The sequence below is a fragment of the Panthera pardus genome, unplaced genomic scaffold (genome assembly GCF_024362965.1).
Source record: "Panthera pardus isolate Hobbes unplaced genomic scaffold, ASM2436296v1 HiC_scaffold_8, whole genome shotgun sequence".
NCBI lineage: Eukaryota > Metazoa > Chordata > Mammalia > Carnivora > Felidae > Panthera > Panthera pardus.
In genome coordinates, this window is record NW_026527013.1 from 131,036,381 (window position 1) to 131,050,957 (window position 14,577).

General features: G+C 38.4%; 1 protein-coding gene across 1 annotated transcript in view; it reads right to left on the bottom strand.

The window, feature by feature from the left end:
* The window catches only part of BMT2 (base methyltransferase of 25S rRNA 2 homolog), a 90,413-nt gene extending 76,929 nt beyond the window's left edge, over positions 1 to 13,484 (bottom strand). The window contains exon 1 of the mRNA XM_019418076.2: positions 13,172 to 13,484. Coding sequence (XP_019273621.1) covers positions 13,172 to 13,331 — 160 coding nt within the window. The 5' untranslated portion in view covers positions 13,332 to 13,484. The remainder of the gene's footprint in view (positions 1 to 13,171) is intronic.
* Positions 13,485 to 14,577: the final 1,093 nt, after the last annotated feature.

Here is a 14,577-nt window from a genome sequence, read left to right on the forward strand (position 1 = left end):
TCCTCTGAGCTCACAGGGTTTGCCCACCACAGCTGAAGACCAAGGTAAGGTATATGGGACACCAAAGGCATCTACTACAAATCTATGTCACTGTACACTGTGAAATTCAATTTACTTTACAATTATTTTATTAGCTATGAGATGCAAAGATAACTGTTTATATACAGAAACCTACTGCCCTTCAGCTTTTAAGAAGACCTGTAGTTTTGCACATTTAACAAAATTTTGTTCCAATATTATCAATTTCTTGTAGAATTTTAAACCTTACTATCTGCTCCAATGAAGTTTAGAGGAAGGATTCAAATTTTGTCTGCAAGCCTATTGAACTCAAACTGTCTGCAGAACACTTTCAACTTGATGTCTTCATTAACATTTAAATCTCTAAACTCTCCCCAAGTATGCTGATACTCAAACAGATGTGTTTAGTAAAGTGTAGTAGTACACGTATATATAACTGAGATTAAACAACACAATTGTATATATTCTATATTCTTCATTCTTTCATTGGATTTGCTGGAAAACAAAACAAAACAAAACAAAACCTATTTCAAATGCTACCCAGAATAACAAAGCTAATGAGCTAGCACAGGCAAAGAAAGGAAAGAAGATATGTAACAAGATGCTCTAAGATAAGAATGTGCTATGTTCCCCATATCCTATGTAAGGTATCCTGGACCCAGAACTTTTAAATCATGTATTTATTCAACAAGAATGTATAAAACCCTGTCTATTAGGAATACACTATGTTAAATGGTGGTTGCAAAGTTGAACAAAAACATAGCCTCCAGTTATGAGAAAATTCTACTTTCTAGAATACCCTTGAAAGCTTATTAAAGTATTGTTTAAATAAAGTCATCAAACAAAAATAGAAGGGGTAAATTTAGTTCTTTTTTTTTCATAATAGCCCATTCTTTGTTTTTAGAATATTAAAATAATGGTATTTTTCCTTTAAGCAAAATATTTTCAAAACAATTTATGATTTGGATCCTAAAAGCCAAAACCAATTAAGGGTGACCAGTGCCCAGTAAACATATTCAGAATTCTTCTGCTAACTTGGTCAAATTGCATACATAAAAAATACGTTAAAACTTGATTCTAAGAATTTTTGGTTATCATTTAGTTATTAAGTCAACCAATATTTAAAAGACTATCTTATTTAAAAGAAAAATATTTTTTCATTACCAAAAGGCAAATCAGGAACTATGAACTTCCTGAGGTCTACATCAAAGACATAGTCAACAGAACCAGAAATGCTTAAATATTTAAGCTCAATCAGAGCTCTCAATGAATAGTCTTTTTTAAATTTTTTGTTTTTTAATATAATTTATTGTCAAATTGGCTTACATACAACACCCAGCGCTCATCCCAACAATGTGTCTTCATTTTAAGTTTATTTATTTATTTTTGAGAGAGACAGGGACAACGTGAGCAGGGGAGGGGCAGAGAGAGAAAGGAAGAGAGAGAATCCCAGATTCCACACTGTCAGCAAAGACCCCAACACAGTGCTCGAACTCATGAAACCAAGAGATCATGACCTGAGCCAATCCCGAAAGTCCAGCCCTCAACCTACCGAGCCACCCAGGCACCCCTAATAATTAATCTTATAATGATTTTACAATGATATTGGCATTTGTGATGACTCAAAATCACTGTGATTAATATCTATTTTTTTGCCTACTTGTTACAGACATCCTACGAAAATGTGAATGTATCTTTAAAAAAAGGGAAGGGAGTGAAGGAGAGGTAAATCTACAATAAACATACACATTTCATTTTGCCCGAATACAGAGAAATCAAAAATTACTTTTAGAAAGCACAATTAAAAATATATATGTACTCCAGTTTAACTTGAAATTAATAGTTAATGAACATTTTATGGTCAAACTAAAATAATAAATTTAGAGAACAAATCAGTAATCATTTGTTCAAATACATAGTTTTAAAGATCAACTTAAAACTCTGCTTTGTCTAAAAGATAAAGTCATCAATTTGTCTTACAAGATTCTAGAACAAAGTTCATATTAACATGACTTCCATTTATTATATTCTCCTTATATTTAAAATTTTTAAACATTAATTTTAAAAAACTAACTAAAAAGGGTGCCTGGGTGGCTCAGTCAGTTAAGCGTCAGATTTGGGCTCAGTCATGATCTCACAGTTTCCTTGAGTTGGAGCCTGCATCCCACTCTGTGCTGACAGCCCATAGCCTGCTTCAGATCCTCCCTCTCTCTGCCCTTCCCCGACTTAGACGTGTGTGTGTGTGTGTGTGTGTTCTCTCAAAAATAAATAAATAAACTTAAAAAAACTAATTAATAATTTAAAACACAAGTGATGCCAACTTAGGTTGCCAAACCAAGTTCAATAATAGAAATCAGTGAGCCAAGTTATTTTGAAGACTGGTTCTAATATCAAGACAATATCCTAATTATTGACTAAATTCACCTCCACAAACATTATATGTCACAACTAAAGAAAAATACAAGCTACTACTTCCTATGAGAAGCCAGTAACAACTAAATAGGAAAAAAATTAATAGCACATTAATTCATTAGTTCAAAAGACATTTTGATTTAGAACTTTTATAAACTATCAAGGTTAGTCATGGTGCCCCATTAATGGGAGAGAAAATGTTTGAATTTTCACCATGCTCAAAAGATACAGGAAACCCCAAAATTACAAATTAAATTATGCACAGAGTAAAATTCAAACTACAGTTGACAACTGTCAACAGATAGTAGTGATGAAAAAGAAGTACAATTTGAATACTTCAAAAGAGCGTTCTCAAAAATAAGAGTTATAAGAGGCTTAGAAAAACAATAGATTCAAAGTCAATTTTTCAGAAATTTTAACCACTGTTTTAAGCAGATACAGATCTACGTGTATGTGTGTGTATATATGTATACATACATATATATGTATATATACCATACACACATGATTTATTTATATATTTTTTACACTATTGTCTAAAGCAAAATTGCAGCGTGAAGTGCAGTCAACTCCATTAAATTCTTTGATAACAGTCCATCTATCTTTTAGGAAAAGTCCTAGCTTTTTTAGGAAAAGTTCCTGGGTGGCTCAGTTGGTTGAGCATCCGACTTCAGCTCAGGTCATGATCATACAGTTCGTGGGTTAGAGCCCCGCGTCGGGCTCTGTGCTGACAGCTCAAAGCCTGGAGCCTGCTTCGAATTCTGTGTCTCCCTCTCTCTCTGTTCCTCTTCTGCTCACTCTCTCTCTCTCTCTCAAAAATAAATAAGCATTAAAACATTTTTTAAAAAAAGGCAAAGCCCTAAACTTAAGGAGAAATTACTGGTAACAACACTAAATAGATGAGTTATTTTTATGTGAAAAAAAAATGACTAGATGGTGCTAAAGTGAATGCATTTTTACATGCCACAACCATCTGATATTTACAACTATGTTAGAAATAATATTATTTTCTCAATAACTCCTAATTTCACTTTAAAAAGATAAGAAGCACAGAAGAACTTTAGTTAGGTATAAATCTGAGGCCAATTTAAAACAAGAATAGCTTGTCATTATTCTTAGTGGTTCACCCTTGTGAGCCATGATACCAAAGATTCACATTGCATTATTGTGGTTCTCACATGGCATACAAAAGAGAAGACATCACATGATTCCATGTACATAAAACTCTACAAAAAAAAAGCAGACAAATTTACAATGAGAAAAGATCAGTGGACCTGGAAGAGAGAGAGAGAGAGAGGAAGAGAGAGAGAGGAAGAGAGAGAGAGGAAGAGAGAGAGAGGAAGAGAGAGAGAGAGAGAGATGTGACTACAAAGAAGCATGAGGAAATTTGGGAGACAACAAAAACATCCTAAATGTTGATTACAGTAATGTTTCATAGGTGTACACATCTGTCAAAATCCACTGAATTACACACTTCAAATGTGTGCAGTTTATTGTGCATAAATTGTACCTCAGTAAGTTTCATCTAAAAAAATTATGTGCCATGAACACAGTAAAAGTTACAAAATTAAAAAAAAAAATGCATTTTATTAAACCTGAGGGCCATCAAATTCTTTAAAAAAATCAAAACCAATTTACTTTGAGTATCAAAACTAATCTTGAACTTTTAGAAATTCAGAACTAAAAATTTATTTGATTTTTACTTAGGTATATTACCAAATATGGGCAGTAAGACACATTACCTATAAATGATCAGATTACCAAATTCATGTTCGAAGAACCTTTCAAGATCATTTCCTCTAACATGAGGTAAACAGATAAAGTCATGACCAAATGGAAACAAGTCCAACAGCCATTCTAAGGCTAACAAAGTGTTTAGGACCAGACTGTTTCACAAATAGAGTTAAAGGAGCTTCTCAGCATTCTTGAGCACCTGATATACTGACACACCCAAAGTGGAACAAAACATCCACAGTGTGTGGTGTTGAAGCAGTTCTTGAGATTCAAACACAGGAACCACCTGAAAACCTGCATCTTACACCCAATATGCTATGACTAGTCATTTCTCTGTTAAGGGAAATGATTTTTATTTTTTTATTTTTTTATTTTCACATAAAAATAGAAATATAAGAAGCAAGGGGGGCCCAAAAAAACCTTTGTTTTTACAGCCATTCTGACTGAACAAGAAAGAGACTACAGAGCAGTCTAGGTAGAAATTCCAGGAACCAGCCAATCTTCAATGTTATGGCTGTTAAATGCACCCAGGCAGTGTAGCTAATGATACACCTCTAGTATTTCTTAAATGATGTATTTAACAAATTTAATGCTTCCTATGTTGCACAGACTGTTTTAAGTACTTTACAAATATTAACTCATTTAATTCTAATACCAACCCATTGAGGAAGATATTTTACTTTACCAGATAAGGAAACTGAGGTACAGTGAGATTAAGTAAACTTCTCAAGGGTATACATCAAACCTAGCAGTCAAGTGCCAAAGGCCATGCTTATAACCACCATACCGCCTTGCCTCTCTTTACAAATTTTTGATTTATGAACTTTCACAGATATGAACAAAGCTTTGACACCAGAGCAAAGTACACTGACTCTACTTGCCACAAATGGTCTTCTCTCAGTCAAATGCAGTTACTTAGTCTCTACAACCGCATTGTTAGATTTCTGGCAGTGGTTTCAACTCTGGCTGCACACTGGAATCAACCAGAAGTTTCATTTAAATGACCTGGAGTGGGAACTGGTCATGTATTTTAATGCTCCCCAAGGAAAGTCACTGTACAGCGATGGCTCAAAACCACAGGTCTGTGCAAGACTGTAAACTCAAATGTCCGGTGAAATAATATACAGGTCAGCAAGGCTTGGGGCAACCTGAAGAGTCAAATTTCATTAAAAAACAAAATATTGCATGGATAAAACTCAGTACCTAAAAATACAATTTAGCCAACAGTGTATCCTGTGTTTGGGGCACTCTCTTTTTATAAACATATTTATGATAAAAGTAGTTAATTCAAAATGTAAAACTCTTTCAATACATCCCCACACACGAGATGAAAAGAATTAAGAAGAGTCAGAATCAATGGAATCAACATCTACTATTTCCTTGTAAAAAAACTTTACTGGTATGTGTACAACTACAGAGTTTACTTATTTAGTGTAAACAAAGGACTTACGAAAAACCTTCTGAGAACTAATTTCTGTATAAATGAGACTAGGAATTTCTGTATTAATTAGAGGAATTTATGTATAAATGAGAACAGGGTGTACTCAGATGCCCCTTTAAAGGTATGGTGATTAGCCATCTATTCTAAAATAACCCTTGCAATAGGCATCAATATACCTACACTTAAAGCACAATAAATTAGTACTGTCTATCAGTGGTTCTCAGATGTTTGGATTTTGCCACTTGTACAAATTTCACCCCCAGAATTTATGAGATTGGTACTGGGGTTGCAAAATTTTTAACTATGAAGTTAGAGTATATAAGTAAATATACACTAATACACAAAATTATTACCATCTTCTAATACTAACACAAACAGACACACATTAAAATATCCTTATTAGTTCTCATATTTCTGTGGGCAAAACTTTTTTTTTTAATCTCTGGTTAACACTGGTATGTGAGAATCAGTGGGTAGGGAAAGGGGAGTAGCAAATAAGAAGAGGAAAAGAATTCACAGCATATAGTAAAATAAGGCAAGTTGATGCAACAAATACTTAACAAATGTTAAGGGCAAGGCCCTTTACAATATCTATATTCTCTGCTATTTCCAGTTTGACTTATAGAAAAATAAGATGTTCATAATGATAGTCTGAACAATTTTTTTAAAAAAATCTCATTTCTATTGAGAGGAAGTGAGTACGCACATGAACGAGGAAGGGGCAGAGAGAGGACAGAGAATCTCAAGCAGGCTTTGCACTGCCAGTGTAGAGCCTGATGCAGGGCTCAAACTGTGAGATCATGACCTGAGCCTTGACACTTAACTGACTGCACCACGCAGGAACCCCTAAAAGGGTAAAATTAATCTAACTACTTAATATAAGAAGACAATAAATTCATTACAAAAAATTGTACCCAAAATTTACAATTTAAAAATATGAATGAATATAAAAGATTGAACTCAACTATCTGGAAATACCTATATTAGCTTCTTTCTTTTTGAGTGTGTCTTAAATTTATAAGGCAGGGTGCTTGGGACGCAAAGACAAAAGGCAGAGTCCTGCTCAAAGAACGAAGTTTAATGGAAAGACAGGTTAGTGAACTGATAAGTGACAAATACAATAAAGGCAAGCACAACTGTGGTATTGGAGCTTAAGGCAGAAAGAGGAGCATTTACTTACATAAAATTGGACACACCTGGTTGTTTTTTAAGATCTGTCCTCATTTATAAATTATCATCACTCTGCTGGGCAGTTCATCTGCCCTCAAACTTCAATTTCCACAGAGGGCTTCCAATCCTACACTTGCAAAGGATATATTCCAAACTAAACCCTTACACCATCTCTCTCAACTTGCCTGTCTACTCTGTTCTCTCTGCCCCTATCCCAACATACATACATTTCTAAAATGGATGAAGGGGCGCCTGGGTGGCTCAGTCGGTTGAGCGACCGACTTCGGCTCAGGTCATGATCTCACGATTTGTGGGTTCGAGCCCCGCATCAGGCTCTGTGCTGACAGCTCAGAGCTCAGAGCTCGGAGTCCGGAGCCTGTTTCACATTCTGTGTCATCCCTCTCTCTCTGCCCCTCCCCCTCTCATGCTCTATCTCTCTGTGTCTCGGAAATAAATAAACGTTAAAAAAAAAAAATTTTTTTTAAATGGATGAAAATGGGTACTTATATTTTCCCAGACAACAAACCTTGACATCATCTCTGACTCTTCCCTTTTACTTTCACTAAAACTGCTCACTCAGACCTTCAAAAAGTCTTTGATATAACTTTCTGTTTTCATGATTACTGTTGTTATTTATGCTATTAGTAACTCTAAATCAGATTAGTTTAAGAGTCTCCTAGGTGAAGTCCTTTCTTCCAGATTCCTTCCTACTCTAATCTATAGTACTTTATACTTTAGATCGGCATTCCTTCACTGCTCTGTCCATGATATAACCTATGGAGCTTTTTTTTTTTTTTTTTTTTAACGTTTATTTATTTTTGAGACAGAGAGAGACAGAGCATGAACGGGGAAGGGTCAGAGAGAGAGGGAGACACAGAATCTGAAACAGGCTCCAGGCTCTGAGCTGTCAGCACAGAGCCCGACGCGGGGCTGGAACTCACGGACCGCGAGATGGTGACCTGAGCCGAAGTCAGCTGCTTAACCGACTGAGCCACCCAGGCGCCCCACCTATGGAGCTTTTAAATAATACAGATGCCTATGTTCCACGAAGTTCCACAGATGATACCAATGCAGAACCAAGGCTAAGATCCACTGCATATGTTATTGTAGTTTTTTTCCACAAAACAATCAAAAGGATCTACACCAACCAAAAGGATCTACTTAATTTTTACTGTACCTTTTGAAATGTAAAAAACAAAAACAAAAACAAAACCCCTAAAAACATACCTTACTACAAAGATGAATAAAAATAACAAAACTAAATAGCTAATCTACTATGTGCATCTCAGTGAGCTGTTTATCAGTCAATATTCTCTTAATCTTTTAGTGTTACCACTCATTAAACTCTTTTCATTTTTTTCTCCCTGCTAGAATGGCAGTTCAAACTCTCCTAGGACAAAGTTAACAAGCCCTTCTGTGGACAGTGTTCACCTTATTTTGCTGACTGAACAAAGATTCTATCACAAAGCAGCACTTTCTAACTCTATATCAGAATGAGAGACTGAAAAAAAATGTAAAGAAAATAGAGTAAAACGTCACTTAAAAAAAGTAAAACAAAGAAAACCTGTTCAAAGTTTCTGGGGGTTAAGGAGTTGGTCAGTATTTTAAAAAAATGTTGAAGTCCATAGAAGAAAAAAAATTAGGAAATTTCAATTAAAAAGTCTATTATCCCAATTTTAAAAACAATTTCAAAACTTTGTTTCAGGAAAAACACTAACATTACATTCATTCTTTCATTTTTAGACCTTTTAGTGTTAGTTTAAAATTATTTCTAATTCAAAGGTTTTTTCCTCCGTGCCAATTCTCTCGTTTGAAGGGTTTGCTAAAGAATAACAATCACAATGTACTTTTCAGCCTATTGAAACTGTTATTCTAGCTCACCCTTTGTCTCCAACTATGAAGAATTTGAGTAATCAATAAGAATTAAACATGTAATTTAGACAATTTAGCTGTTCACTCTTAATATGCTGCTCACAACTGTTAATCTTTGTTAATAACGTTTATTTATTTTTGAGACAGAGAGAGACAGAGCATGAACGGGGGAGGGGCAGAGAGAGAGGGAGACACAGAATCTGAAGTGGGCTCCAGGCTCTGAGCCCTCAGCCCAGAGCCCGACGCAGGGCTCGAACTCACGGACCGCGAGATCATGACCTGAGCCGAAGTCGGACGCTTAACCGACTGACCACGCAGGCGCCCCATCGATCTTTGAAACAAAATTTTTTCTGGACTTAGTCTACAGAACCTTATCTGTGTTCTTTTCTGTTTCAGTGTCAGTAAGAATCTGTCTTGTTTTAACTAGTTTTATAAGATCATCATTGCTACTATAACACTGATTTTTTTTTAATATAGGAAACTATAATAAAGATCATCCATAACCCCGTGACCTTGAGAATACCACTGTTAACAGGTTAATATGTATTTTTACTTTTCTCTGATTGACTTGTAAGCTTCATAGGGTTTATGTAATTAACTATTTAACTTGTTTTGGCATAAAGAATAAGTAAATTCAGAGAGTGAATAAATTGATGAAATTTGCTAAAAGCATTCACAGATGGGTTAAAAAATCAAAACTAAATGGAACGGAAATGACACTTTTATTTCTAACAACTGCATTCTCTCAGAATGTTTACAAAAATACCTTAAGTTTTGAAAAAGATGCCAAGCATAGTAATAATCATCGTAAGAATAGGATTATGGAAAAAAAAATACAAAGACAACTGAAAATATACATGCCTCTACTTCACTTCTCAATTAGATATGTACTCACCAGGCACATCTGATTAAACAATGAACTCCCTGTTTGGAAAGCAAAACTAGTTGTTTCTCATTAAGAAGCTGTCCACAACTGTTATGATACATTTAAAATATTTCTAGTTTACATGGATGTCAATTTTTAAAATTCTGTACAGCAAAGACAGAAAACACCTATATCTGCAAGCATGTTTCCATTTATATAAACTCAGTCTAAAAGACTGTCCCTATCTATAAGGCTGAGGAGACCAGAAACACCCCTTCTCATCACCACTACTGGATATTTCCCTAACATTTCCTCTTGGTAACTACTTAAGACATCAACATGGCCTAGAACACTGACAATTATCTCCAATTCTCAATGTGTAAAAAACTGCAAAGGATCTCTAAGTGGTGACCAAGGACAAGCAGTAAATGGAGTAGAGAGGGAAAAGCGGTAAAAGAAAGAGTACACTAAAGCCACCTGCTAGTCTTTATCATTTTATCCACTACCCCCTCAAACCCCAAGCCTGCTCATCCCCATCAACAAGCATCAGGTAGATAAATGGATTGGGAAGGATGGAGAGAAATCTTTTTCTACCACAGCAGGAAAATCTTACTTTCATTGTTATTCCTGCTTCATTTTCAATTGGAGAATCAGATATAAGGGAAGTGAAAACTACATTATCCAACCCTACGCTTGTTATCCAGTGCTCACTCCTGTCCTTACTGTGAATGTTTTGCCTCCTTCTTCATTCTACCCCCACTTATTTTCTTCCCTGACATCTCTCCCCCTAAAGCCCCATACATCATGTAGTTCCAACTCAGCTAATCATACCCATCCCATGGATTACTCCATTATCATCAATTTACATCTTTTTTACCTAACACAAATTCTAGGGCTACTTCCTGCTTTCCATTTTCTCTCCCATTCCACCAACATCTGGGGTCACCATTAGGTGTGCAACTGGGAAGAAAAAACTATTATTCCTATAAAATATGTACAGTACTAATGATGAACTATCCAAACTTCAAGCAAGTTGTTTTAATATTTTTGGGATTTGGCACACTCAAGTGTAAAAGGAAGGAACTAGTTTAAATCACCACTTCAAAATCTGGCTGACAAATTTCCAGGCCTCAGTGATAAGGACTGTGAAACTATATATCCAAGATGAAGACAGGAATTTTCCAAAAGGCACCCCCGATGAATCTACTGATCAGTCATATTTGGGAATCCATGATAAATGCTAAGGTTTCTTCTAGTCTAACATTCCAATATTCTAAGCTGGAATTATCACTCCATTTTCTGATAGGAATATTGTTATAAAAGGAGTATAGTTTCCATAGCTATTGGTATTACAGTTACTGATTAAATAAACCTTTGTAACCTAACCTAGCACCTAAGCACTATTTATTATTTCATTACCACAGGTGACTTGCAGATGAACTTGCAAAATATGTTTACAGACTGTGGACCACCAGTGTTGTAACAATACTAAAACCTCAAAGGCAAACACTAAAAATTATTTCCTTGGGATTATGTGCATAATTAGACTTTCCCACAGATGGCGTTTTCACAGATTTTTGTTCAATCACAACTAAGATTTGACCTACATGTCAGAAATTAAAGAAGAAAGGGCATGCTTGTTAGGATCTTTTACTTTGCTAGTTCACTGATGGGCCTTTGTGTATCAATGGAATAAAGCCTAGAGAATTCTGGATCACTGATGGAATTCAGGGCATTAAAATGCTAAAAGAACAGTATCACTCAAAGATCTACAGCCCATCAGGGCTTCACCTGCCCAGAAGCACACTAGATCATTCATTTATGAACTACATGTATCTATTCTAGCTCTGGTAACTTCCAACTACCAATTCTCATTATGAACAAATATTCCCTTGGTTAATATTCATGTTTAAAGACATGTTTAAACATGTGGGAACTAATCAAGTATAAACAGCACTTAAAGACATGATGACAAACTAGTAGTGTATTGATTTAAGTGAAACCTATTCATTTATGAATAAATGAATATTATAAAAAGGTAAATATGGAAACAATTATATGCTAGTCATTTTTTCTTTAAAAAGACGTATTTGCTTAAAGTCATACAAAATAGCATGATAAAAGTGTGTCCATTTATTTCATTTCTCCAGTGGATTTTTCCAATGTACAGTGAATGCCATTATGTAAGTGCATTCTCTGAAAATCAAGAATGATGCAATGGTTGCCATGACAACTACACATTTTATTGAATAAATTGTGGGTTGGGGGTTAAAACATTCTTTTAAAAAACAAATTTCAACGTCTTAACTATGTCTGATAAATCTCTTTCTATTGCTAGCTACTGAACAATAACTATAGGCCATCTTTGAGGATGACTATTCAAGCAGTTATTTTAAAAGCTAGGCTTGAGTTGCCAAGGGAGGAAAACTTTGAACTTAAAGTTTGAAAAATGAAACACATTAACTACATCCAAAGGTACAAAAGACACTTTTTAATCTTCTCGAGTAACTGAAAAGTGTTTGTAAATCAAAAGTAACATGATGTTACATGCCAGTTCCTTCGTTGTCATAATTTTGCGTCTAATCCTAAATTTAAAGAAGTATAAAACACCAGAAGACTGCAGGTTTTCCAGTTTTCAATTCAGCTAAAGTGAGGGCAAGTAGCTTATCCCTCATTTTGATACTCAGAAGAAATTTCTCCTGAGCGTGTGAAAAACCAGAATTTTCAATGCCGATCTTATAAAACAGCTCTGTAAAAAAGCCTGTATTTAAAAACACCAAGGCTAACCGTACACTCCAACTATAAACACCCCTCAGGCAGAAGCAAGAGCTATTAAAGGCTTCTTCTGCTTAAGATCTTCCATAGGGCTAGGTCCCCAGCGATGGCCAGCTTCACTGGCATCTGTGTCCTTAGGAGGCTTGGCGGTTACATAGACTATTCAAAGCCAAATAGTATTTTGAGAACCTGTCCCAGATCTCTTCCTACCTCACCGAAAAAAAACACTAAGATCAAGCTTTTGAAGAATGGCGGGAGCGGGGGGCGGGGGTTGAAGGGGATGGATGGCGCCCCTCCCCCTTCCAACAAGGCGAAGTCCAGTCAGCTAGAAAGGCCTGCTGACTTCGCAGCCCTGGAAACCGATGCGAGGAAGCTCCCTCACCGCCTGGCTAAACCCACAGGAGAGGGGTCTTTGAGGGCAGCAAATCGAACGGGCTGGTTAAGCGCGAGGGTGCGAGTGGCAACTCAGGCTTCTTTCAATCTGTCTTCACAAACAGATTTTACCTGCCTTCGTGTTTTACCTTCACCTCTCTCGTGCCTAGCGGCCACCTCTCCTGGGGGTGTGCGCATCTCTGTGTGTAATGACAACAACCTCAGCACCCCGACTGGGGGCAAGGGATTGGAAGGGGTGGGGATTCAGTTCCTGCACAGCCCTGGAACTCTCCTGAAGGGCCCTAAAAGAAAAAGGGGCGGGAGGAGCGCGCCAGACGCCACTGAAGACTCGACCGAGAAGGGGGCGTCCGGGCCTGGGAGAGCTGCACTGGCAGGGGCTGACGTGCGGCTCCTTCAGGTTGTAATGGTGGCCCCTTGGAGGAGGGGATAGGTGACAAGGGGCTGGGGGCGATGAGGCCTCCCCTCCCCCCTCGCTCAAGCTCGCTGTTTACCTTCCCGGTACTTCTTGCGAAGCCTCCGGTGGACGCTCTTCACCACCCCGGAGAGCTTCTCTTGCTCCAGCTTCCGCTCCTGCTCCCGGGGCGGCGGAGTGCTCGGGGGCCCGGCCCTGTGCCTGCCAGCACTGCTTCGGTCGCCGGCCTCCGGCTCCATGTCGCTGCCGCCGCTGCCGCCGCCGCCCCTCGGGCCCCCGCAGACGCCCGCCTGACGGAGGAGGTGGGGAAGGAGGAGGCAGCAGCGGAGGCAGCAGCCGGAGGAGGCAGAGGAACCGAAGCGTCGGCCTCGGAGGTGGCCCCTTACCCAAACGCACAAGCTGATTGGTGGACTGTGGAGGGCTGGGCGGAAACGGAAAAAGCCAAGGGCCAATTGACGGAGAGCGCTGGCGGCGCACCCGGTTGTTTGGGACCGCAAGCAGCTGGAGGAGGCAGGGCTTGTGGGCTAAGGGAAGCCGAGGCAGTGGGAGCGCTGGGCCCCAAAGCCCCCCTCTGCTCCCCGCCCCTCGCCGGGTTCTGTGCGCAGGCGCTCTCAGCCACGCGCTTGCGCGTCTGAGTTGTAGTTTGGGCTACGTTCTGCTGCCCAGCCTTCTCACGTCTTCCAGCTGTTCATCACAAGTGAATTGCGTTCTAGAGAGAAGCGGTTAGGGTCCTCTACCTGAACCCCTGCTGTACTTTGTCGCTTGTAGATTGTCTTTGGCTCTGGGAAGTGCTTTTGAGATGACTCGACCGCACAGGAATTTTACACTTCGAGGGACCCAAGCAGAGATGCTTTCATTGGCACGAGAAGGCTACCAAGTGGTGACTTAATTCACGGGCCGGCAGTAGTTAATGCCTCTAGTGCCAGAGCTGGGCGAAGGAAATAGAAAACGAGGAAAGGAGAGGCCCAAGAAAATCAATAGAAGATAATAGGGTAAAGGGAAAGAAAGATGGAGAACCCACAGCACATGCCCTCAAGAACTTATGTGGGGACCCCAGGTGTCACAGGAAGCCTGCCCTGATTTAATTTGCATCAGACCTGAGTGCTTTTAAAACCGGCTTGGGTGTTCTCCTGTCCTTTAAGTGGGTGGGTTAGTCTGTGGGGAGTGTGCCTAAGTGGGGTTGGCAACCTATACCTGCATAGGGAGTGTGGTTGCTGATCTCTGTCCCAGAAAGGTGAAATGCTGCTCTCCAGGGAGTGGTAGACTGTATTCGTTCTCGAGGTGGTACTGAGGCTGCTGCTCAACAGGCTGAGAGCTCTTATTGGATTGTGTTAGGCTGTAGGGTACCCCTGAACTGAAGTTGTTGGTTACATGATGTTTCTCATAAACTGTTGCAAAAACTTTTTGACCAGTGATTTTACGAATACAAATAAAGCTTGCGTTATGTAACTTTTATATGCCACCTCTGAATAACGAAGACCCTGA